The sequence below is a fragment of the Malus sylvestris genome, chromosome 11 (assembly GCF_916048215.2).
Source record: "Malus sylvestris chromosome 11, drMalSylv7.2, whole genome shotgun sequence".
Classification (NCBI taxonomy): Eukaryota; Viridiplantae; Streptophyta; class Magnoliopsida; order Rosales; family Rosaceae; genus Malus; species Malus sylvestris.
The window spans coordinates 37632177-37657057 of NC_062270.1; the positions used below are offsets into that span (position 1 = coordinate 37632177).

At 38.0% G+C, this 24881-nt stretch overlaps 1 protein-coding gene and 1 pseudogene across 4 annotated transcripts; both read right to left on the minus strand.

Annotated features, from left to right (window-relative positions):
- Positions 1 to 437: 437 nt before the first annotated feature.
- Positions 438 to 16964, minus strand: LOC126590064 (putative F-box/FBD/LRR-repeat protein At3g49030; annotated as a pseudogene).
- Positions 16965 to 21877: 4913 nt separating this feature from the next.
- LOC126590062 (putative F-box/FBD/LRR-repeat protein At4g13965) lies at positions 21878 to 24518 on the minus strand. Of its 4 annotated transcripts, none has more exons than XM_050255554.1 (5): positions 24327 to 24518; positions 24128 to 24189; positions 22816 to 23771; positions 22469 to 22600; positions 21878 to 22378 (listed from the first exon to the last, which is right to left on the minus strand). In XM_050255554.1, the coding sequence occupies exons 3-5, from the start codon at positions 23758 to 23760 to the stop codon at positions 22058 to 22060; spliced, it is 1398 nt and encodes a 465-aa protein (XP_050111511.1). In that variant the 5' UTR covers positions 23761 to 23771; positions 24128 to 24189; positions 24327 to 24518; the 3' UTR covers positions 21878 to 22057. The 4 variants fall into 4 exon arrangements, with proteins under 4 accessions (XP_050111511.1, XP_050111510.1, XP_050111509.1 ...); XM_050255553.1 differs by having other exon boundaries at positions 24128 to 24217; XM_050255552.1 differs by having other exon boundaries at positions 22816 to 23778; positions 24327 to 24517.
- Between the last annotated feature and the right edge of the window lie 363 nt (positions 24519 to 24881).

Here is a 24881-nt window from a genome sequence, read left to right on the forward strand (position 1 = left end):
TCCTTTACATTGTTGAAAGTAAGAAGAAATTTAATCAGAATTTTTCTCCAATGATCACCACTTTCCTAGATCGCTATCTATATAGAAAGAAGGGAAAATAACAGTTAAGTGAAATTGCACATTCTCTATTGCAAATACATGAAGTGTGAACTGAATGACCATCATAACCTAATCACTCTTTAGTTGAAGACGATAAACAGAGTTGACAAGACAATTCAACAGTAGAGAACAACCGATTGCAAACAGATTCATCTTGTACAAACAAAATGATGCGTTCACAACTTTATAAACGGTTTAATCTCTTGAGAAACTCCGTTAGCAATTCCAAGTAGCGGCAATAAACTAGAAAGACAAAAAATTTAACAGCGAAGGTGAAACATATTGTAAAATCGTAGACTTCGCAAACATTAAATCCTTATTAAACCTACAATCGTATCCTACATCAGTTCAACTCGACAAGTCTTTGAACCCCATCTAACCGTACAAAGTTCCTTGTATACCACCTTCTCTTGTTCTTACCATTGACCTCTAGGAATATCCCTCCAGGGATAAGTAGTAAGCTTCTTCAAAACTTTGCTGTTCTTTAACAAATACTTGGCTACTTCCATCTCCTCCTGGCTTCGTAGAAATCCGCTCAAGGAGATAGGTTCAAGGTGCCACAACAAACAATCAGGCACATGCTCTGGTGGACTCCATTGATCCTTTGAGTGCTTTGAGAATAGTTCCATACAACTGGAATACTGACAAGTTCAAACACACGTATACCAAGTTAAGAACGCATGAAATTAGAATCGTTAAAAGCTGCATGATGGTATCACTCTAAATAAGTGGAAATACATCTTACTTGATTTCATAAGACAAGATACTCTCCAGCATAGCTAATATCTTGAGCAACTCGTTTAGCAATTCCCCATAAGCGCCGCCAGAATGAACCGGCTCCAATTGCCTCAAATTAACAAAAGCACGAAGATCACACCCCTTCATTAAGAAAATTTTGGTCCACCATAAATGTATACAGAAATTGAACATTTTCTTATCCACAATATACTTATTTCATTTTTTTTTTTTCATTTTAGAAGGAACAAATATGAGAATCTTGTTGAGAGATGTCCCATATCGGTGAGGGACAAGGTTTGCTATGTGCTTATATGGTCTTGAGCTACTCTCCATATTGCCAATTGGTTTTATGATGGAACCCCAATTTCATCAATTATAAGATAGAGCACACTTACCTCCAACCGTGAAGGCTCGCCCAAAAAAGAAAGATATTTAACATCCGAAATTTTTTTCAGGGATGGAGTTGCCCGGTTAGAAAATCCAAGACTTTCATCTGGAAGGTCCCAATCTCCATCTTCATTTGAATAGCTAGACTCTTCATATTCAAATCTTGATTGGAATGAATTTCAGATTTAACTAGAAATACTGAACTCTCCAAAAAGCAACTTGACAAAACATTGTCACTGGGATAAAGATTTTCCAGCTTTGGGGCTTTAATCAAGTACTTGGTCCAATGACAGCGAGATTCTTAACGTCTTCAATAACGGTGCAGATATATTGAAGTTCAAGACATCATGAAGTCTTAAAGTCAGATCTATAGTTAATTCTTCTAGTACAGGACAACAAGAAAACAAATTTCCCCTGGGAAGTAAAGGAATCAGTGTCCGGCCAAACAATTGAAACAGAGAGGACCTTTAGACTCGGCAAACACTCTTTTGTAGTAACATAGGTAATGCAATCTGAATACACCGTCAAAACCACTAGGGTTTTAGCCTGAGAAGAATTTGAAGGATTTTGAATTCACGACTAGGGTTGGAACTGTCAAGGGTAAAATGAAGATGCAGTTCAACAACATTACGCTTAACGGCAGTTCTAATCCATCTACCAATGTGAAAGTAATCCTTAGCACTGAAATCCTGTTCACGCGTACAACGAAGAAAGAAATTTTGGATGTCTGATGAGCCATGAGAGGAAACTATACGATTAACAAAGTTCATGATGCGAGTTTTGTCATCAACCTTGTTAGGGGGTTACGGGAGTTAGCATAGTTAAGGGTCTTCAAGGGCAATACATTATTGTTTTAGCTGTTATGTTGTTATTAGCTTTTATTAGGATATAATTGATTTTCCGCTTCATTGTAACCACTAGGAAGATATCTCATAGTCTGTGTATAAATATAGATTGTAATACCTCAAATGATTATTATCGAATATATAGTTTCTACATGGTATCAAGAGCCTGAAGTTTTTTTTTTGAAATGGCTTCAGGTAGTGCGTCCTCTTCAGCCTTCTCCCCTCTCTCTATTCCTAATATCTCTCATCTTGTCTCTGTCAAACTTTCTGATACCAACTATCTTGTGTGGGAAAGCCAAGTCAAACCTTTCTTGCTAGGCCAGAATCTTTGGCGCTTTGTTGATGGATCTTATCCATGTCCTCCCTCTACTTTGTCCTCTTCTTCAAAATATGACAAAACTACTACTTCTCCACCACCCAATCCTGAATACACATCTTGGTTCCAAACCGATCAAAGCCTTATTAGTATTCTTCGTGCCACACTCTCTGAAACTGTTCTTCCTCAAGTCATTGGGTTCTCCACCTCGAAAGATATATGGGATTGTCTCCAGCAAAATTTCTCGCAGCAATCACTAGCCAATGCTGCCCAACTAAAATTTCGTCTCTTCTCTCTCACCAAAGGCTCAAAAACTATTTCTGACTACCTTGCTCAGGCCAAAAGTTTGGCTGATGAACTCACTACTATTCAAGAGCCTGTGTCCAATTCTGACTTGGTTACTTATGTACTCCGTGGTCTGGGACCTGATTACCAGATGCTTGTGACGACTCTTCTACACTTTCCACCACTTCCACCCTTTTCAGACCTCCGCACCAAACTGCTTGCTTTTGAGGGGCAACAAGCTTTTACAGCCCAACTCAATCCTACAAACTCACATGTTGTCATGATAGCAACACGTCCATTGCGTGGCCAGCGCCCTTTCCGTGCTCGTGATCCCTCTGCCCAAAGGCCACCCATCCGTCCCTTTAATGGGCTTGCACAAAACTACTACCGTCAACAGCACCCTGCCTTCAATGCTCTAGGTCTTCTGGGTCCTCCACCACCTCGTCCGCCAGTCCAATGTTGGCATTGCCATCAATTTGGACATGTTCAAGCCAAGTGTCCTCAATCTCGTCCCTTTGCTGGCATGCATGTTGCTTCCTCTTCTGATCCTAACTAGTATTGGGACTCCGGTGCTACCAATCACATGACACATGATGCTAAGTTGTTTCCCCCCGGTGCCTTTTATACACCAACTGACAATGTTGTTGTTGGTAATGGTGACACCCTCCCCATCACTCAGTCTGGTAATGTTTTGTTTTCTTCTGGCACTTATGTTTTTCGTCTCTCTGATGTTCTTCGTGTTCCCTCTCTTCATAAAAATCTTTTATCAGTGGCTCAATTCACAAATGATATGCATGTAAGTATTACTTTCTTTCCTTGGGGTTATCACATTCGTGACTTACAAACTGGTGTTCTTCTATTTCAGGGCCTATGTAAAGATGGTCTTTATCCCATCTTTCCTACACTCTTGACTGAACCCAAGATCGCTTTCTCTTCTGTTGTCGTGTCTTCGTCTCTTTGGCATCGTCGTCTTGGTCATCCTTCCAACCGAGTGCTTGATTCACTAGTTTCTAATGTAAGTTTATGAGTATGAGTTATGGAAGGAATCAGTTCTTGTGTTTAAGATTGATATGGAAAAGTCTTGGTCAAAAGCCTTAACTTATTTGGTTTCCTTCTGGAATAAGTTTTGTGAGATTCTGAATAATCCTTGTGGGATTAGAACTCGGTAATAGAACATGTTTGGGATTGATATGTTGTATCAATTGTGATGTTTGAATCCTAAGTCTATTCTGATAGGGAATGACAATAGGAGTGTTGAATAAGTGGCCAAGTGGCTATTAAACAAATCAAAACGAAAAAAGACAACATAATTATGTCCCTTCCATGTTTTGGGGAGGAAAACATGGCACCTTGTCTAAAGTGAATTGTTTTGGCCATAACACCCGTGGGTTTTGGTTTTTAATATGGGGTTGTTGCCTTTGGAGAAATTAGAGAGAGAAGAGAAGAGTGCATCAGAAAACAGAGAAGACAAAATAGAAGTGGAGCAGCCCCTCTTAGAAGAGAAGAAGAAAGTGCTCCTCTTTTTGGTTAGTAATCATCCACCAAGGTAGTTGTTGTAATAGCTTTGAGCTATATGTATAGAGAAGAAATTATTCATTATATTTCTTTCTCTATTTGTTTCTGTGGTGTGTGAGAGCTATTGGGTGTATTGGGTTATTTGGGTTGTGAGATTGCCAACACTTTGTAAACTCCCATTTGGTTGATAGTGGATTATTGGGTGAGCTCCTACTGCTCCGAGGATGTACTCCAGTTACATTGACTGTTGAGGAACCTCGTTAAAATCTTGGTGTCTTTTATATTTTGTTCTTTCATTTTCATTTGATATATTTCATGTGGGTTATCAAGAGTTGGTTCCATAAGGTTTGGTGCTATCCTAGCACAACAATTGGTATCAGAGCACTGGTTGCTCTTGGGTACTGTCTAGTTGCCAAAGATGTCAGACAGGCAAGATGAAAATCCTTTTGGAAACAGCTCCGGGTTTGCAAGAACTACGGTGCAAAATACAAAGTTTGAAGTTGAAAAGTTTGATGGCACAAACAACTTCGGGATGTGGCAATGTGAGGTCAAAGATGTGTTGGCTCAACAAGATCTACTTGCCGCTTTGGGAGAGAAGCCGGAAGCTATGTCGAAGCCGGAATGGGAAAAATTAAATTTGTTGGCTTGCTCTTCAATTCGGTTGTGCCTTGCAAAAACTCAGAAGTATTTTGTGATGCGAGAGACGGTAGCAAGTGTGTTGTGGCAAAAATTGGAAGACAAATATATGACGAAGAGTGCAGAGAACAGGCTACACTTGAAGAAAAAGCTCTACCGCTTTCAATACAAAGAAGGTACAAAAATGATTAGACACCTTGATGCTTTTAATAAGTTGATTGCCGACTTGTTAAATTTAGATGAGAATATTAAGGATGAAGATAAGGCCTTAATATTGTTGAATTCCTTGCCGGACTCTTATGAGCATTTTGTTACCACTATTATGCATGGTAAAGAAACTATGAAATTTGAAGATGTGTCAAATGCCTTGATGAATTATGAAATGAGGCATAGAGATAAAAATCATGATAGTACCTCTGAAGCTTTATTTGTTAGAGTTAGATCATCGAAGATGAGGTCCTCTACTAGTAGGAAAAAATCACACTCTCGACCTAGAGGAAACTCTAAAGGTAGAAAAACCTTGGAAATGGATGAATGTGCCTTTTGTCATAATAAGGGCCATTGGAAGAAAGATTGTCCTAAGTTGAAGACCAAAGGAAAAGAAAGTTCTGAAGCCAATGTTGCTGAGGTTGAAACAGATCTTTTTAATTTTGCTTTAACCACTTCTTCATCATTTGATTGTGCCACTAAGTGGGTGTTAGATACGGGTTGTACTCATCATATGACTCCTCACAAGGATTGGTTTTCAAGCTTGAAAGAGTTTGATGGTGGTGTTGTGTTCATGGGAGATGACAATCCTTGCACAACAAAAGGGATTGGTACAGTTCGTTTGAAGTTGCATGATGGCATGGTTAAAGTGTTGACAGGTGTTCGATATATACCGAATTCGAAGAAAAATCTTATTTCTTTGGGTACTTTGGAATCCAAGGGCTTCAGGTTTCATTCAGATGGACAGACATTGAAAGTTACTTATGGTGCACTTGTTGTGATGAAAGCTCCTCAATGTGGCCATTTGTATTTATTGCAAGGAAGCACTGTGACAGGTGAAGCATCTGTAGTCTCAGAAAATATGGGCACATCCGATTCTGATACTACTAGACTGTGGCATATGAGATTAGGCCATGCTGGTGAGAAAGCTCTACAAGGGCTTGTGAAACAAGGTCTTCTAAAAGGTGCTACGACTTGTAAGCTTGATTTCTGCGAGCATTGTGTCTTGGGAAAGCAAACTAGAGTGAAGTTTGGTACTGCTGTACATCAGACGAATGGCATTCTTGATTATGTGCATTCGGATGTTTGGGGTCCTACAAAGACTCCCTCTTTGAGTGGTAGACATTGGTTCGTGACCTTTGTTGATGATTATTCAAGAAGGTCTTGGGTCTACACTATGAAGCACAAGAGTGAGGTGTTAAGCATTTTCTTGGGTTGGAAGAAAATGGTTGAGAACCAGACTGGGAGAAAGATTAAGATTTTGAGATCGGATAATGGTGGTGAATACACATCCGATCCTTTCTTTAAAGTTTGCAAAGAGGAAGGGATTGTGAGACATTTTAGTGTTCGGGGAACTCCACAACAAAATGGAGTTGCAGAAAGATTGAATCGAACCTTGCTTGAGAAGGTTAAATGTATGTTGTCTCAGTCGGGTTTAAGCAAGTCATTTTGGGCAGAGGCAGTTAATTATGCATGTCACATCATCAACAGGTTACCCTCAGCTGCTGTTCAGGGTAAGACACCAATGGAGGTATGGACTGGAAAACCTTCTTCTGATTATGACTATATCCGTATTTTTGGTTCACCTGCTTATTTTCATGTGACTGAAAATAAACTTGATCCTAGAGCCAAAAAGGCTATCTTTCTTGGTTTTAGTAGTGGTGTCAAAGGTTACAGGTTGTGGTGCCCAGAGATGAAAAAACTTGTAATCAGCAGAGATGTGACATTTGATGAAGAAAGTATGTACAAAGTCTCTGAGAAAAATGTGAAAGATGTCCAACAGGTGGAGCTTGAGAAAGTTGCCTCTGGTACTTCAAATCCTATTTCCGCTGATGTCGAAGCCACTACAAGTGAAGAAGTTGGAGACCATGAAGATGTTGAAGAAGTTGAACTTGAAGATTCTATTCAAGTTGAAGAGCAAGTTTCACCTCAAGAGTCTATTGCCAAGAACAGAGGAAAGAGACAAATTACCAAGCCAGCTCGGTATAGTGACTATGTTGCTTTTGCTCTTCCTATTATCATTGATGATATTCCATCCAATTTTGAGGAAGCCATTCAGAGTGAGGAGAAGAAGAGGTGGTGCAATGCCATGGGTGATGAGATGAATTCTCTCTTGAAGAACAAGACTTGGGAGTTAGCTAAATTGCCTAAGGGCAAGAAAGCTATCGGTTGCAAATGGGTGTATGCCAAGAAGGAAGATGCTGATGAGAAAAGCAATGTGAGATTTAAAGCAAGATTAGTTGCTAAAGGGTATGCACAAAAGGAGGGCATTGACTACAATGAAATATTTTCTCCGGTTGTGAAGCATTCCTCAATTCGTATTATGTTAGCTCTTGTTGCACAATATGATCTTGAGCTTGTGCAACTCGATGTGAAGACGGCTTTCCTACATGGTGATTTGAATGAAGAGATCTATATGTGTCAACCAGATGGGTATATAGTGAAAGGGAAGGAAAATTTGTTTTGCAAATTGAAGAAATCACTTTATGGCTTGAAACAATCTCCAAGGCAATGGTATTTGAGGTTTGATAAATTTATGAGAGGCCAAAATTATTCTAGAAGTCAATATGATCATTGTGTGTACTTCAAGAAGTTGCAAGATAGGTCTTTCATTTATTTATTGATATATGTTGATGATATGTTGATTGCCTCAAAGAATGTTGAAGAGATTGAGAAATTGAAGAAACAAATGAAGAACGAGTTCGAGATGAAGGATCTTGGTGAAGCGAATAAGATCCTTGGCATGGAGATCACTAGAGATAGAGAGAAGGGTTTGGTCAGTTTGAATCAAAGACAATACCTTGAGAAGTTGATCCGGAAGTTTGGAGTTCATGATTCAACCAAACCGGTTAGTACCCATTTGGCTCCTCATTTTAAATTGAGTTCTCTACAATGTCCTAAAATTGATAAAGAGAAGCTACAAATGAAAAATATACCATATGCAAATTTGGTTGGTAGTTTGATGTATGCAATGGTATGTTCTAGACCGGATATTGCTCATGCAGTTGGCATGGTGAGTCAATATATGCATAATCCAGGTAAAGAGCATTGGCAAGCAGCTAAGTGGATATTGAGATATCTCCATGGTACTCGAGATGTTGGTTTATGCTTTGAGAGAGATGACTCTGGTATTGGTCATTTTGCAATTGGTTATGTTAATTCAGATTATGCAGGTGATCTGGATGGAAGGAAGTCTACTACAGGTTATGTGTTTACTATGGCTAAAGGACCAGTTTGTTGGAGGTCCATTTTGCAGTCATCTGTTGCCTTGTCTACTACAGAGGTTGAATATATGGCAGTTGCTGAAGCTATAAAGGAGGCCATTTGGATACATGGGCTGATTAGAGATTTGGGGATTGATCAGAAGCAGGTGGAGGTACATTGTGATAGTCAGAGTGCCATTTATTTGGCTAAGTATCAGGTTCATCATGCGAGGACCAAGCACATAGATGTGCATTATCACTTTGTTCGTGAAATTGTTGGTGAAGGAGAAATCATTCTCCAGAAGATTCCAACTAAAGACAACCCCGCTGATATGTTGACTACGGTTGTTGGTGTAGCCAAGTTTGTTCACCATTTGAACTTGGCTCACATTATGCCTATATAAAGAAGGCGTTGAGCAGTAGGAGTTTTTTTTTTTTAGCATTTGGCTCGGCATGAGTTGTTCTCTTGCTAGTGTTTGGGAGTGATGTTGTGTGTTAATTGTGCTGGTTGGCTTATCATGACATTTTTCGGAACTTGGCCAAGGTGGAGATTGTTAAATAAGTGGCCAAGTGGCTATTAAACAAATCAAAAGGAAAAAAGACAACATAATTATGTCCCTTCCATGTTTTGGGGAGGAAAACATGGCACCTTGTCTAAAGTGAATTGTTTTGGCCATAACACCCGTGGGTTTTGGTTTTTAATATGGGGTTGTTGTATTTGGAGAAATTAGAGAGAGAAGAGAAGAGTGCATCAGAAAACAAAGAAGAAAAAATAGAAGTGGAGCAGCCCCTCTTACAAGAGAAGAAGAAAGTGCTCCTCTTTTTTGTTAGTAATCATCCACCAAGGTAGTTGTTGTTGTAATAGCTTTGAGCTATATGTATAGAGAAGAAATTATTCATTATATTTCTTTCTCTATTTGTTTCTGTGGTGTGTGAGAGCTATTGGGTGTATTGGGTTATTTGGGTTGTGAGATTGCCAACACTTTGTAAACTCCCATTTGGTTGATAGTAGATTATTGGGTGAGCTCCTACTGCTCCGAGGATGTACTCCAGTTACACTGACTGTTGAGGAACCTCGTTAAAATCTTGGTGTCTTTTATATTTTGTTCTTGCATTTTCATTTGATATATTTCATGTGGGTTATCAAGAGTTGGTTCCATAAGGTTTGGTGCTATCCTAGCACAACAAGGAGTGCTATAAAAGCTTATGCCACTGCTCTTGCAATATACGGTTATATAGAGTTCCAAGTCCTATTGTCTGGAAGAACCATTGAGATTTGTAAAAGAGGAGAAGGCAGTAAGCTGTGAAGTCGCAATGGCTTCTTCATCTGGTTCCAATTCTGCAGATTGATGAACTGTTAGAGTTTATTCTTACATGTGGTAAGCTGTGAAGTCGCAATGGCTTATTCATCTGGTTCCAATTCTGCAGGTAAGTTCTCGAGCTTTTCTCGTGTTTTTGTTCATCTATTGGTTTAGTGGAGTTGTGATTTAATTGGTTGTATCCATGTTCTTTAGATTGATGAACTGTTAGAGTTTATTCTTACATGTGGTATCAGAGCCTAGGATTCTAACCATTAAGTTCAATTCTTCATGAAAACCATTGAATCTGGGAATAAGTTGCACTGTCTGGGTTTTCGAACTAAGCCTTAGGACTCTTAAGAAATATATGAACTCAAAACGATGTCGTTTTGTTTATAAAAGAGTCGTTGGAAAAGGAATAGTGAAATCTGGGTTTTACGCTTTCGATGGTGTTCTTCGAAGTCTGGGTTTTCATCACTCATTCAAATCTTATTTTTAGTCAAAATTGATGCCATGATTCATACGATTCATCAAAAGGTATGAATTATGATCTAATTCGCACCCGAGGTTTCAATTTTTAAATTTGTTTTGCATACTGTCATGCTAAAAGGAAAACTTGAAACTGTTATGTATTTTTCTGATTACCTTGGATGCCGAGGCAGTTTTGAGTTGAATGGTTGCATAGATTGTTACAAATTGCTTCCGCTGGTATAACTAATGAGAAATCAACCAAATAAGTTTTGTCTTATTGTTTTATGTTGTACAATCGGTGCTAACCAATTCTGCATAAGTATGACAAATAGTATTGCAGTTAGAACAATTAATGTTGTTTGTGGATATCATTGCAATTGTTTACTCTATGTATATCCTTAAATTCAAGGATATGTATATAACTAAATTGATTCAATGGGCTAAAATTTTAGTGGTGAAAAAGATGGAAATCAGGGATCTTTAAAAGGGTTCATAGTTTTGATTTCATTAATCAATTTTGCGGAACCATTGAACAAAGATCATGTTACCTGCATATTGAGATTATATTATCATTATGGCCCTTCATATTGACGTTAACTCGTTCATTGTTCTATTATTTCTCTTGTTTTATTGAAATCTGAATGAGAATTGTCTTTTTCCGGGAATTGGTGCCAACGATATTCTGGCTGATAACTTTGGTGATGATTTTGGATCGGCGCGTCTATAATAATGGCAATTCACTTCGATAATCTGTAATGGTACGAGGTCCATGGGAATTTGGAGTGATGGCAATCCACGTGGTTGGGTCTCGAGCATTGATGGATAATTTGTTTCATTTATTTGGAGCCGAGGAATTGCAATCGGGTTGACGAAGATGGATCCAATGATGCATTCAGGTAACTTAGTTCATTGTATCATGCATGATTAATTGTTCTCTTATATGCATGATTATAGTGTGATGAGTTTGAGCATGATGAATTAGGGCTTTTGCTATTTCGAGTATGCCTGTATAATTGTATACTGTGAGGGCATGATTAAACTCGAAATCCCTATGGATGCCAACTTGTGATTTATGTGGGATGTCTGAAATCATCTTTTGTTGCATAAACAAGTTAGTGTAACATTTAGTCTATGATTTTTCATTAAAGAGACTATGGTTCTGATTAAATTAGTCTTGGTGTAGGATAAAACTTGTTCATATACAACACCTATTGTTCTCTTTTGTTTGTTTGGTTGGGGACATATGATGAATATCAATTGGGATGGAATCATTTTGACTGCACGAGTACTCCATAAATTGGTATTGTCTAAATGAATGTTGGCAAGTATATATGCTTAATGACTAAGTGGTTCTAAATATTAAACTAATGGAATTTGGATGACATTGTTCCTATTTATGATACATAAACTAAATGCATTAGTTTTGGTTCGAGTATCATGTAGGGAATTTCTTGCTAATTGAATATGTACATTGAATTTGGGTTTTATTTTGTAATGATCTTATTTTCATTAGTTGACTCAAATTAAATTTTGTGGCGATAATTGATCTTAGCCTTAAAAATTTACTTGTATGATTATATAGGTCAAGATATGAATTTTGAGAATTAGCTTGTGTCATCCATATACAAGGATGATAAACAAATTAGTTTATGTGAGACGTTGTCTATATTTTTGTACAACACAAATTGACATTGCCAAATGCATATTGATTTAACTTATGAATTCATAAGGAAGCCTGTGCTTATTGTATTGTGAAAATCATGGAGTTTAAGATGCATGCTTATTGTATATGTATATTTGTGATTTCATTTATAATGCATGTTTCCGCTATTATGTTTTGGTTGAAATCACAAATAGGGAGGAAGAAATAGTGGTCTTGATTATCTCGTTTTAATCAAGACATATTGTTGTGATATATATCTAGGCATTATCAAATTTGGTTGATTTTGCTCGATGGATATTGAACTAGTTAGGATCAAATTGAATGCAAAAATATTGTGCTTGCTATTCTGATTTTGATCATTGTTGAAACTGGTGATTTTGGGCTTATGTGAGATAAGTTTTTCCAAATGGATTGTGACTATCTTTTGATACATAGACTGTTTGCATAATAGTTTAGGTATTTATGACTAAACTGAGATTATGCAATTGGGGAGGAATCGGGAACCAATTGGTTCATATCTCCGGTTTCTTTATCGGTTGTGCAGTACATTCTGCTTATGCTTAAGTGGGAGAATCATATGTTCGAATGTAAGCATAAGGCTAAGAGTATTTAGGCCGACCATAATAATTCATTTGGATGCTTAAAAACCAGTTTATGGTTTTATTGAAGCAATTGGTTGAATTATTTGTGTTACTTAATTTGTTTAAGTAATGAGAAGGATCCTATGATGTTAGCATTCAAAAGGAAACAAATTTGGTTTCCATATGGATTCAGATTAGTCATTCATTGTATTGGAATGATTTTTAGTTAATATAGTTGCTATTAACTTGTACTTAACTTGGTTGTGTTAAGTATGGCCTAGATAAGTGGGAGTGTACTATTTAAGGGCTTGAAGATAGTTGCTTTTGTTCAGTTAGAACATGGCAATGATGAGCTTGAAGATTCCCAGAACTAAAGTAGTCTAGTTGGCTTAGTTATGCTTATCTAGTTGGTAGTTTATTTTGGTGTTCAATTTTTCCAATTATGTGATTAATTGTTCCAGAAGACAAGTTTATCTAATAATAGTTGAGATTGCTAAGAAGATCATTTTGGATTTTGCTGGAGCATTCTTTATAAATTGTTATTATACTATTGAGTTTGATAAATGTGTTCTGATAATTAGTATTCTGTTATGAAGTTGGCTAATATCAGTGGGAGTAATGTTTTGGTATTACTCTAAAATTGTTTCACATGAATATATAGATCAAATATGTTGTGATTGTTGGATCGATTATGTGTTGTACAGATTAGATTCTTGAATTCCATATTTTGAAATGTATTTTGGTGTGTGATTGTGAGCTTGTTGATTTTGGACTTGGTGATCATTTCTATAAATCTTAAAAGACTGGTTTTGCATGTTCATACTCAAGTGGGAGAATGTAAGTTTATGAGTATGAGTTATGGAAGGAATCAGTTCTTGTGTTTAAGATTGATATGGAAAAGTCTTGGTCAAAAGCCTTAACTTATTTGGTTTCCTTCTGGAATAAGTTTTGTGAGATTCTGAATAATCCTTGTGGGATTAGAACTCGGTAATAGAACATGTTTGGGATTGATATGTTGTATCAATTGTGATGTTTGAATCCTAAGTCTATTCTGATAGGGAATGACAATAGAAGTGCTATAAAAGCTTATGCCACTGCTCTTGCAATATACGGTTATATAGAGTTTCAAGTCCTATTGTCTGGAAGAACCATTGAGATTTGTAAAAGAGGAGAAGGCAGTAAGCTGTGAAGTCGCAATGGCTTCTTCATCTGGTTCCAATTCTGCAGATTGATGAACTGTTAGAGTTTATTCTTACATGTGGTAAGCTGTGAAGTCGCAATGGCTTATTCATCTGGTTCCAATTCTGCAGGTAAGTTCTCGAGCTTTTCTCGTGTTTTTGTTCATCTATTGGTTTAGTGGAGTTGTCATTTAATTGGTTGTATCCATGTTCTTTAGATTGATGAACTGTTAGAGTTTATTCTTACATCTAAGTCATTGTTAGGTTCTCCTTCTCGCTTATTGCATTCAAATTGTAGCCATTGTGCTTTATCTAAATCAATGAAACTTTCCTTTTCACCTCATCAACACCGTTCCCTTGCACCATTTGATTTAATCCATTCTGATGTGTGGATGTCTCCTGTTCTTTCCGTCTCTGGTTATCGATATTATGTCTTATTTACTGATGATTCCACTCGCTATTCGTGGATTTTTCCCATGCGTCTGAAGTCCGAAGTCTTCGATCATTTTTCTGCTTTTGTTATTTATGTTCAAAATCAATTCTCTTTGTCTATTAAACAATTCCAGAGTGATGGGGGTAAGGAATATGACAACTTGCAGTTTAAACATTTTTGTGCTACTAATGGAATCGTGCATCATTTTTCTTGTCCTCATACACCCCAACAAAATGGATTGGCTGAGCGTAAACATTGCCATATTGCTAATATGGGTCGTACTCTTTTACATACTGCTCACATGCCTCACACCTTATGGGCTGAATCTTTTTGTACGACAATTTATTTAATTAATAGACTTCCTACACCTGTTCTTCATGGGATCTCACCATATCAATCCTTATTTGGTCATTCCCCAAATTATAAAATGTTTCAAATTTTTGGGTGCTTGTGTTATCCCTATCTTGGAGATTATGTGTCTCACAAATTACAACCTCGTTCTCTCTAGTGTGTTTTTGTTGGTTACAGTGATAAACATCGTGGGTATCGGTGCTTCCATCCACCTACTGGACGCCTCTATATTTCACGGCATGTCAAATTTCATGAAGATCAGTTTTATTATGATGCTGCCCCTTCATCTGTTTCCTCTTCACCGCTTGCCGTCGTTCCCGTAGGCTTGTTGCCTAATCAAGTCTCTACTCCATTTGTCCCACCACATGTCTCTTGGCCCGTGCCACAACAGCAAGCATCGACAACACCTGAAACAAGCACCGACAACACCATGCCACTGCAGCAAGCCCCGACAGCAAATGTGCCACTCGATGCCTCCAGTTGTCCTCCTACCGAACCATCTGCAGCAGACCCGCCTACAGTTAACCTGCCCGCATCTACAGCTATCATGTCTGTCCCACCTATCCCTGATCCAATTGTGTGGCCAGCACAGCCTCTCTCTACATCTCAAATTTTCGTACTACCATCCAATACCGCATACTACTCTACAGACCATGGTTCTTCCGCTGTTGCTTCACCACCTCGCAGTCCCATTGTCACTCGTTCGAAAACTGACATTTTTAAGCCCAATCCTAAATATCAGGCCAACTTCACGACTCGGTATCCCGTTTCTCATGCTTTTGCTGCCTTAGTGGACATGAATGTTGAACCTACTTGCTACACCCAAGCATCTCGCTCTCTGGAATGGAAACAGGCCATGCTTGAAGAATATAATGCACTTATTCATCAGGGTACCTGGTCCTTGGTCCCACCTCATCAATCAATCAATACGGTTGGTTGCAAATGGGTTTTCAAAATTAAGCGGCGATCTGATGGCACACTTGAACGGTACAAGGCACGTATCGTTGCCAAAGGGTTCCATCAACAGTCTGGCGTTGATTATTTTGATACTTTCAGCCCTGTCGTCAAGCCTACAACGATTCGCACTGTTCTCTGTCTGGCTGTTTCTTTTCGATGGTCAATTCGACAGCTCGATGTCAAAAATGCCTTCTTGCATGGCTCTCTTTCTGAAGAAGTTTACATGCGACAACTCCCGGGATTTGTTGATCCAGATCGTCCTCACCATGTGTGCAAACTTCATAAGGCCATCTACGGTCTCAAGCATGCTCCACGGGCATGGTTTCAACGTTTTAGTTCTTTCCTTGTACAATTTGGTTTTTGTCAAAGTCAGGCTGACACCTCTATGTTTGTTTATCAAGACAATTCCCGTGTTTTGATTTTATTATTGTATGTGGATGATATTATTCTCACTGGTAGTGATTCTTCTCATATTCAGACCTTTATTAGCACCTTGGGAGCGGAATTTGACATCAAAGATTTGGGGCGTTTGCATTATTTTCTTGGGGTGGAGGTTAATTATCACACGGATTCAGTTCATTTTACTCAAAACAAATATACAGTTGATCTTCTCAAACGTATCAATCTCTTGGACTGTAAACCTGTTTCCATACCCATGGCTTCGAAAGGTACACTTTCTCGTACTGATGATACTAAACTTGCCGATCCTACACTTTATCGACACATTGTTGGTGCCCTACAATACCTTACCATGACTCGCCCCGACATCTCATATGCGGTTCAACATGTTGCTCAGTTTATGGGATCTCCCAGTGATGTTCATTTTGAATCTGTTAAGAGGATATTACGTTAACTTAAAGGCACTCTTGGTTTTGGTCTTCCTATTCGTCGTTCTCCTGATTGTTCTTTCCTAATTGCCTATTCCGATGCGGATTGGGCAGGATGCCCTGATACACGACGGTCCACATCCGATTACTGCATATTTTTGGGACCCAATCTCATCTCATGGAGTGCCAAGAAACAGTCAACGGTTTCTCGTTCCAGTGCCGAAACCGAATATCGAGCTGTTGCCTATGCATGCGCTGATACTATATGGATTCAAAATCTTTTAACTGAACTTTGTTGTCCGCTCACTCGTCCTGTGTTACTCAATTGTGACAACTTGTCTACCACGTACTTAGCTGCTAATCCCGTGTTTCATGCTCGCACAAAACACATTGGGATTGATTATCATTTTGTCCGTGAACGAGTCGCTTCTGGCAGTCACAAGGTTCAATTTATCCCGTCCACGTTTCAGCTGCCGATGTCTTCACCAAAGGATGACCAGTTGACCGGTTTTCACGTCTTATTTCCAAACTTGTCACCTCTCCGGAGTCAAGTTTGCGTGGGAGTGTTAGGGGGTTACAGGAGTTAGCATAGTTAAGGGTCTTCGAGGACAATACATTATTGTTTTAGCTGTTATATTGTTATTAGCATTTATTAGGATATAATTGATTTTCCGTTTCATTGTAACCACTAGGAAGATATCTCATAGTTTGTGTATAAATATAAATTGTAATACCTCAAATGATTATTATCGAATATACAGTTTCTACAAACCTTATAAATTTCTGGGAAATCGTCTTCATCGAAGTTTAAATAGGGAACATGTATCCAAAAGTTCTTCCATCGTTTAGACAAAACGGTGGTCCATACAGCATACAGCATATATAGTTGGAACGAACGAAAGTATGTGACAAAGAAGCGCTTCCGGCAGTTCACTGATCCTGTCAACTCCTTGACGCTTTGACTTTGATTCCATTTATACCTGATGGTTTTCGGAAAGAAAAAAAAAACACGGTAAAGATTGCAATCATTGCTGTAACTTTAGAAGCCAAGAAGCTTTTACCGTCAGTAGAATTTCATACATATTTAACCAAATACATGTACTGTTGACCCCAAAAAAATACATGTACTTAGTACTCTTCAAATTAATAAAAATTAAACTACCTGATAATAGATTCAGAGATGGCCCAGCACGATGATACCTTTGCAGGGAAATAGGAAAACCATTGATTGGTTGCTGAGAAATGGTGGGAAAATGCTAAGAAAATGAGAACATTCCGCAGACTCACTTGAGGGTTTATCTTTTTAGGCTACTCTCCTGATAAACCTGGGCTCTATATTTGTGCAAAACTCAGAATCTTAGTAGACTGTAAATAGCACACTCCTTTTCTGTTTGGCAAGTCTAGCGTTCAAAATTAAAAATTACATTTTTATTTTTTTTATCTAATTTTAATTTTTAATACAACAATATTTTTATGTATTGGATAAGAATTAATTCGGAAATATTCAAATTTTGATTTAATTGATTATGCATATGATTTGAAATTGTAATTGATCATGTAGGGATTGATTTGGAAAGATATTTGAATTCCAAAAAAAAAAAAATTGATTTAGGGGTGTATTGGAATAGGATTCTGTGAGATTTCAAAGGAGTTTATAAATTCATGTGCATCCAAGTATGATTTTAAATGAGTTTGTTGTCAAGTGGTATTCAATTCAATTTTTTCAGGATTCAACCAGAAGAAAAGAGTGCATTTTTTCTCACCACCATTTAGTGTAGCGTATGCTTCCAGAAGAAAAAAGTTAATACGTTGCTTTTTTTTATATTTTATTCTTCTCTTGTTGGGGATCATCATTCATCATCCATGACTTCTTGAGAATTTATACAAAGCTGTGTGTATGTACCATGTGATTACCTAAGGTCCTAAACCCTAATTCTACTTTCCCACCCTCTTTGAAGTGTTATTGACAAATTTATCCTTTTGTAAAATGGCCTCCAAACGCCTAAATCCAATGGCCTAGGCCTAATCCAGTTGAGATGTTTTGTTGGGCAAGGAATTCACTATGCCCACTCTTGTTTTTCTAGGGTTCTATGCAACATTTATTATAAAAGAAAACTAACGAAAAGTCCAAAAAAAACTTCCCTTTTAATGAAAAATCATTTTTAAAAGTATAGTGAATAGTACCAGGGAAAGGTATAAATGTGGTTTTTCATTAAAAGTAAACAGTACCAAGCACGATACAAGGGGTTTTGGGAGCTTTCTTTCTCTTTCACTCTTTCGTATAGTTTGATTATCAATAACTCTGTTTAAGAGGGTGCATTCATATGGAATTTTGAGGAATTTTGAGGAATTTTAATTCTATGCATCCCATGCAAGTATTGGAGTTCGATTTCTATGCAAAGAGACATCCGCAGTGTTCCTCAATCCAAAATGGACTCGGACTTCGACATGTCGGCGCCTCTGGAGATGAACAAGGACTTGGATCTTCCCTATGAGGTTCAAGGTAATTCACTCTTTTATCCGTTTTCTATGTTTTGAAATTTTGCATGTGATTCAATATCCTAGTGAATAGAGTGTTGCGATTCCACTCATGTATCCTGGGTTCCAAACTCCCCCTCCCCTAAATTTTTATAAAAGTTTTGAAACCTTCCCCCCCTTACCTTAATCTATATAGTAACGGAGAAGCCCTTATATATGGTTAAACATTCAAATAAACCCCAATATGACCTTTGTTTACAAGTAATCAAAAAACAAAAAATACGTATTGTTCGTCGCAGGAATCTCCTGGCGGACGAGCACACAGCTCCCCTGGGAGAATGGCGTCGGTTGAGGGTATCTGTCGTACTCCTGCTTTCTTCTCGGGCTCGCTCGGGCAAGCCTTCGTCGGGCAGATCTTGGTCGGGCAAGACACACTTCGGGCAAGGCTCGTCGGGCAGTTCTGAAAGAGAAGGACAAAGTTAATTTGAAAGGGTGCCTTTGTGGGGCCTTAGGTGTAGGCCTTGAGGCTCACAATCAAGATTAACTTTATCGTGCTCAGGCGTGCCACTGCCATCTTCAGTATGGCAGATGTTGAATGGGTGTTAAGCTTTGATTGAATATGTATACGCCCGAGAAACCAAGTTAGATATAACAGGTGCCTTTGTGGGGCCTTAGGTATAGGCCTTGAGGCTTCCTGTCAAACTAAACCAGCGCTTGGATGTATCATATTTGGTCTTTTATGGTTGCCAGAGTCTTATCACTGTTATACCTTTGATTATCTGAATCCAAGAGGTAGGATAAACCCAAATGAGTGCCTTTGTAGGGCCTTAGGTATAGGCCTTGAGGCTTCCCATCAGAGTTAATCTTTATACTCGGACCAACTAGACCGCAACATAAAATGAAGCTAAATAGATGCCTTCGTGGGGCCTTAGGTGTAGGCCTTGAGGCTTTCTATCAGAATTCACTCTATGCTTAAGCCTTTTCTACGAATCAAGATATAATAGCAACAAAACGGAGAAATAGATTGATTACTTGCGCCCCAAGTAACTTCGGACTTCTCGCTTATCAAGGATTGTCGTGGATGGGTTGAGTCCACATAGAGTTCTTTTTTATGCCTTGAGGCCAAGGACTTTTAAACTGATCTTTAAATTACATGCCCGCGGGCTTAAGCCTCAGATCTGATCTGAACTCTGACGCGATTCAGATCAGATTCAAGTGCTGAAGACTCATTTTCATTGTGACTTTGCTAGAAATAACTTGTATATAACTGGGAATATATAACATGTTATTGTGCTTTTTAAAAGAAAGAAAAGACAAAGACAGAGCAAAGATAGTCGGGTAAGTTTGAACCTTATCGGCCAAAGCTGAACTTCTTACAAAATCTATCTTTGTGGCTCTATCAAAGGTCTGAAAGCTTTCAGAAGGGGTTGATGGGGAGAAGAGGATACAAAATGAATCGATACCACCAAGAACAAGGTAGCAGAGCTATTACAGGGGTTTGGGAAGGTTTATCCCGAACGGGATGAAGGCTTGTGCTGACTACAGCTTCGTTGAAGGCAAATCTGGCTTGAGCAGAGTTTTGGCTTTTGTTTGTTTGTTTGAGTGTCTTTAATTCTGTCTTCTCTTCCTCCTTTTATAGACGACTTCAACTTGGGTTCCTGTAGCAAAAGCGGTGCCCGAATGCGGTTGGGTGATGACTCACTAGCTTTTTTACATGAATGCCACCAATAAAGTACTTTATTGGGCTGTGCAGTGACTGAATAACCTACCCCCTGTGGTCTTTGAGCAGGTAAGCAGGTGGCCTTTGTAACTTGTGCCCAGCCGAAAGCCTCTTTCCTGCCTCCTAAGTTTTCCTCTGGGCCTTGGGTTTGGGCCGACTTTCTCTCTGGCCCAAAGTTCAGATTTTATCCCAAACACGTATGATGGGGACAATGCAATACAAATGAAAGCCACATGATCGTGATAATCGTGTCTAAATGGAAGAAGCTTTGCGGGATGAGAGATGATAATCGCGAAGGTAGTATCAGTATTAGTATAACAATTTAAAGAAAGGCATCTCGCATGCGCGTGAGTGTGTGAGGGGTATAACAATTTAAAAAAAAAAAAAGAATTTTGGAATTGTTTTTGGATATTGGGATTGATTGAAATGACTACGGTTAGTTGTAGATGGATCCGCTGGTAAGGTTAAGGACATCAACCAGACACCGCCACCTTTGAAGGTCATCGTGGAGAACCTCCGCAGTTCTCCGCAATTCCCCTGGTTATTAGGCAGTGCTCCGCAATTCCACTTGCCATTTGTCCATCGACAAGTCGAGATCAACCAAGTTACAACTACTTCGAGTTCTCCATACCACCTGAGGGTGAAGTTATCAAGTTAGGGTTGTCTAAGCAAAATGAAGGGCGGTTTCATAGTTCCCAGAAAGGTTGGTTGGGTTATGGTCAATGAAGAAAACTCTGAAGTATTTCTACTAAACCCTCTTTCAGGAGCCAAACACGAACTTCCTTCCTCGACAAAAAATCCATCTTTCGAAAAATATGGAGATGGAAAAGCCGACCGCTTTCTTGATAAAATTGCACTATCCAGTTCAAATATTTCAGAATGTACGGTGGCAGCAATTTTTTCTTCTATGGAAATTGGCGTGTGCAGGCCGGGAGAAAAAAGTTGGAGCATCACTCCGATATTGGATGATAAAAAAGAGTCTCCTTTGAGCCTTCTGTTTTCGTCCTGTGGCACGTTATATATGTCTTGGTCAAAAACTTTTTTCAGAAGTTTAAGAACAAGAAAGTTACGCACTATTTTTCTTGTAATTCTTTTTTCAGAAGTGATTTTCGTACGCTCCATTCATTGACACCTTACAATTTCTTAAAAACATCGCATAATCACAATTTCCCTATGTATAATTCATGCTCTACTGTCGGATCAGATCAACTGAATTTGGAGAGGCAAGGGTGCTACTTATTCTCCAGGTTGAAATTGTATTAGAAGTTTCCGTTATTCCTAATTGCTTTTGATAAATATTCTCCCTTAATACATTTTGAACTTTCACAAATTTGTCCAATTTCTCAATTGAGAACCATATACATACCAACGGCTCGTTTGGAAATGCTTTTAAAATGACTGAAAACGCTTTCTGTCATTTTAAAAGCACTTCAAAATAGATATGGATATTATCGGTGACAGTGGAGACTATTCAATGCTTGTCTTATTCTGACTAGAAAGATTAATTGTTCCAAACTTACCAATTGCTTGAAATATTAAACGACAACTCCTTCCTGTGAGATTATCAGTCACGAGTTCCCTTTGCTGCACCAAGGACGATAGATATTACGAAAGAAAATACAATTAACAGATCATATGATTCGTCTGAGGAAGCTTGGAATTCCACAATCGAAAAACTACGCTGCTCAATAATTTCAAGAATTTATCTACAAATTCATAAATAACATTCATACACAATCTCTAGACGTTAGAATTTTACAGAAGCAAAAATCAAGAACGAAAGCCGTACGAAACTAGGTAAGAGTCATCTTCCATCAACAGAGAAATTTGTTTAACGACAATAGCACGTCCTTGAACCCCCTCTATATCCTAATATCGCACATTCTTTACAAATTCAACTTGACATTTCTTTGAACCCTTTTCAAATGTTGAAAATTTCCTGTACATCTCATCTTCCGAACACAAAAATTTACCTGTTCTTGGAGAAGTGCGTGTATAAATAGTCATCCTACTTAAAACTTCACCATTCTTCAACAAATACTTAGCAACTTCCATCTCATCTCGCTGACCCTTGAACTCCCTTATGGAGATGGTCTCAAGATGCGACAACAAACAAAGAGGCACGATGTCTGGTGGATTGTAGCCTGAATTCCATCGACGCTCATGTTCCTCCTTATACCATGTGTTGCCCTGCCAATATTTTTAAAAGAACAGAAAAAATAAGAATCGTTAAGAGCCGCATGTTGGAAATCAAGCTGCACAAGAGAAAGTACATCTTACATTATTTTGAAAGACAAAATGTTTCAAGACAGGGCAATTGTTCAGAAATCCTGTTAGAAACTCCCAGTAATTGCAATCACGAAGAATCAGCTCCAGTTGGATTAAATTTTCAAAAGTAGGCAGATACAAAGCCTGCACGAAAGATTATTGATCAATCAAAAGTTGATGCTGAGACAAAATATTACCAAATACATAACAGATTAGTTGAACTCGTAACATTCCAAACTTAAACAGAAAAGCTTCCAGTCACAAGCACAATTAGTGTTTGATATAACTGAAAGAACAATAAGAACAAGAAAGTTTAAGAAAAATCGTAAACAGGTGAAAGCAACCTAAGGCATAGTTACCTTCAAAATGGGAACCGTAACTGAGAGATTTCTAACATTGGAAACTCCTGCTAGCAACTTAGTTGCACGATCAGCAATGTGGCGAGAATTTTCATCTACATGCCTGAAAAGAACTTTTGCTTCGACTAGAGATTTTTCATTCTCCAAATCAATATACGAGAAAAAATCGCCAGCCACAATTGCTAACTTTACAAGATTTGGAGCATTAATAAAAAACCGGACACGATCATCGCCCCAAAAATTACGTTTAAAGTCATTGCCGAACCATATTCTTAACGTCTTCAATCTAGGTGCAGAGATGTTTACATTTGAAACTGCTACTTTTGAATTTACATCTATATTCAAATCTTCAAGTACAGGGCAGCAAGAAAAAAGATTTGCAACTGAATGATCAAGTTTCATTACATAGACATTTAGGACCTTGAGACTCGGGAAACACGCTGATGTAGGAGGAGCAAAGGTAATAGAAGTTGATGATACCTTCAAAATCTCCAGTGTTTTGCACAAGAAGAGGCTTTGAGGCAACTCAAATCTTTTGCAATCGTAATCCAAAAGATCAAGATCAAGTTCAACAACATTGCGCCTAAGAGCAGTGCAGATCCAACGATAAATATGAATGAAGTGCTCCAATGTTGGTCCTCTACAGCATTGCCTATGCCTAGAAAGTTTAAAACTGAATTTTTTGATGTCTGTTGAGTCATGAAGGAAAAGTACACGATCAACAAACATCATAAAACGATTCAATTCAGTCCATGAATGATTGAACCCCTCATCATCAAATTCAAGTTCGGGAAGAGAAGTCCATAAGTTCTTCCATCTTCTTGACAGAATGGTAGTATGCACAGCATCTAATATCGGAAGGAACGAAAGTATGTGGCAAAGAAGTGCATTTGGCAATTCACTGATCCTGTCAACTCCCTCTTGACGCTTCAATTTCGAATTCATTGGCTTGTACTCTGATGGCTAATAAAAACATTACTGGGATCACTACTGTGTTGTACCTAGCTTTGATAACTTAGCAAGTCTTTCCATGTAAAAATTCAAACAAACTTAAGCAAATGAAATAAATGGTAAAAATTGGGACGTATAATAAAAAAATTGGGGAATTTTATAAGAGCAAGTATTATATATGCAAATCCTTGGTTATGCAGGAAATCAAAAGAATATCCAATAAAACATCCTTGTGAACAACCCAGTCACCTTCAAACAAATATATAATATATGTGTATATATACATTATATCTATATATATATATATGTATGTATATAAGCAAACAGACTAAAGAAGTGAAAGGTTTAAGAAGAAGAGTACCTGCTGACAAGAGCTTCTATGATGGCCCTGGAAATGAATGATTTTTTTTTTTGAATTGATTGCTGAGAAAATCAAGAGTCTGGACTCAAACTTTGATTTAGAGAGAGAGAGAGAGAGAGAGAGAGAGAGAATATTGAGTCGAAAAGTCAATATGTTGTACCTAAAGAACAAAAACCCATCGAAAATCAGAAACCCTTACCTTGATTTTGGGACTTGATTCGCGTCGGAGAAGATGTGCTTACTTCTCTCTGTGTGTGGCTTGCTAGTGGCTGGCCGGATTCGCGTCGGAAAGGATGGACGGAGGAGAGGCGTCAGAGAGGGTGGGTTGCAGTTTGAGTTCGCAGAAGATTCGAGAACGAGAGAGGTTCGATGGTAGAGTAAATTTTTAGAAATTGTCATTAACTTTAATTCAATTGGAATAATAATTTTTTAATTAAAAATTTATTACTATTGATTTTTTAACTTATTAAAATATGCAGTTATATTAATTAAAAATTTATTACTATAAGTTCCCCCTCAATTTTAACCCAATTGTAGCAGTAGGTCCTTCTAACATAATTCATTTTGATACAATTCTGACGAAGTTAACGAAAATGACAATAGCTACACGTTTTGATGAGTTGAGAAACCTCAATTGTAGCAATGTTTCTTCTAACATAACTTATTTTGACAAAATTCTAACAAAGTTGACAAAAATGACCATAGCTACACATTTTAATGAGTTGAGAAATTAATGATAATGAATTTTTAATTG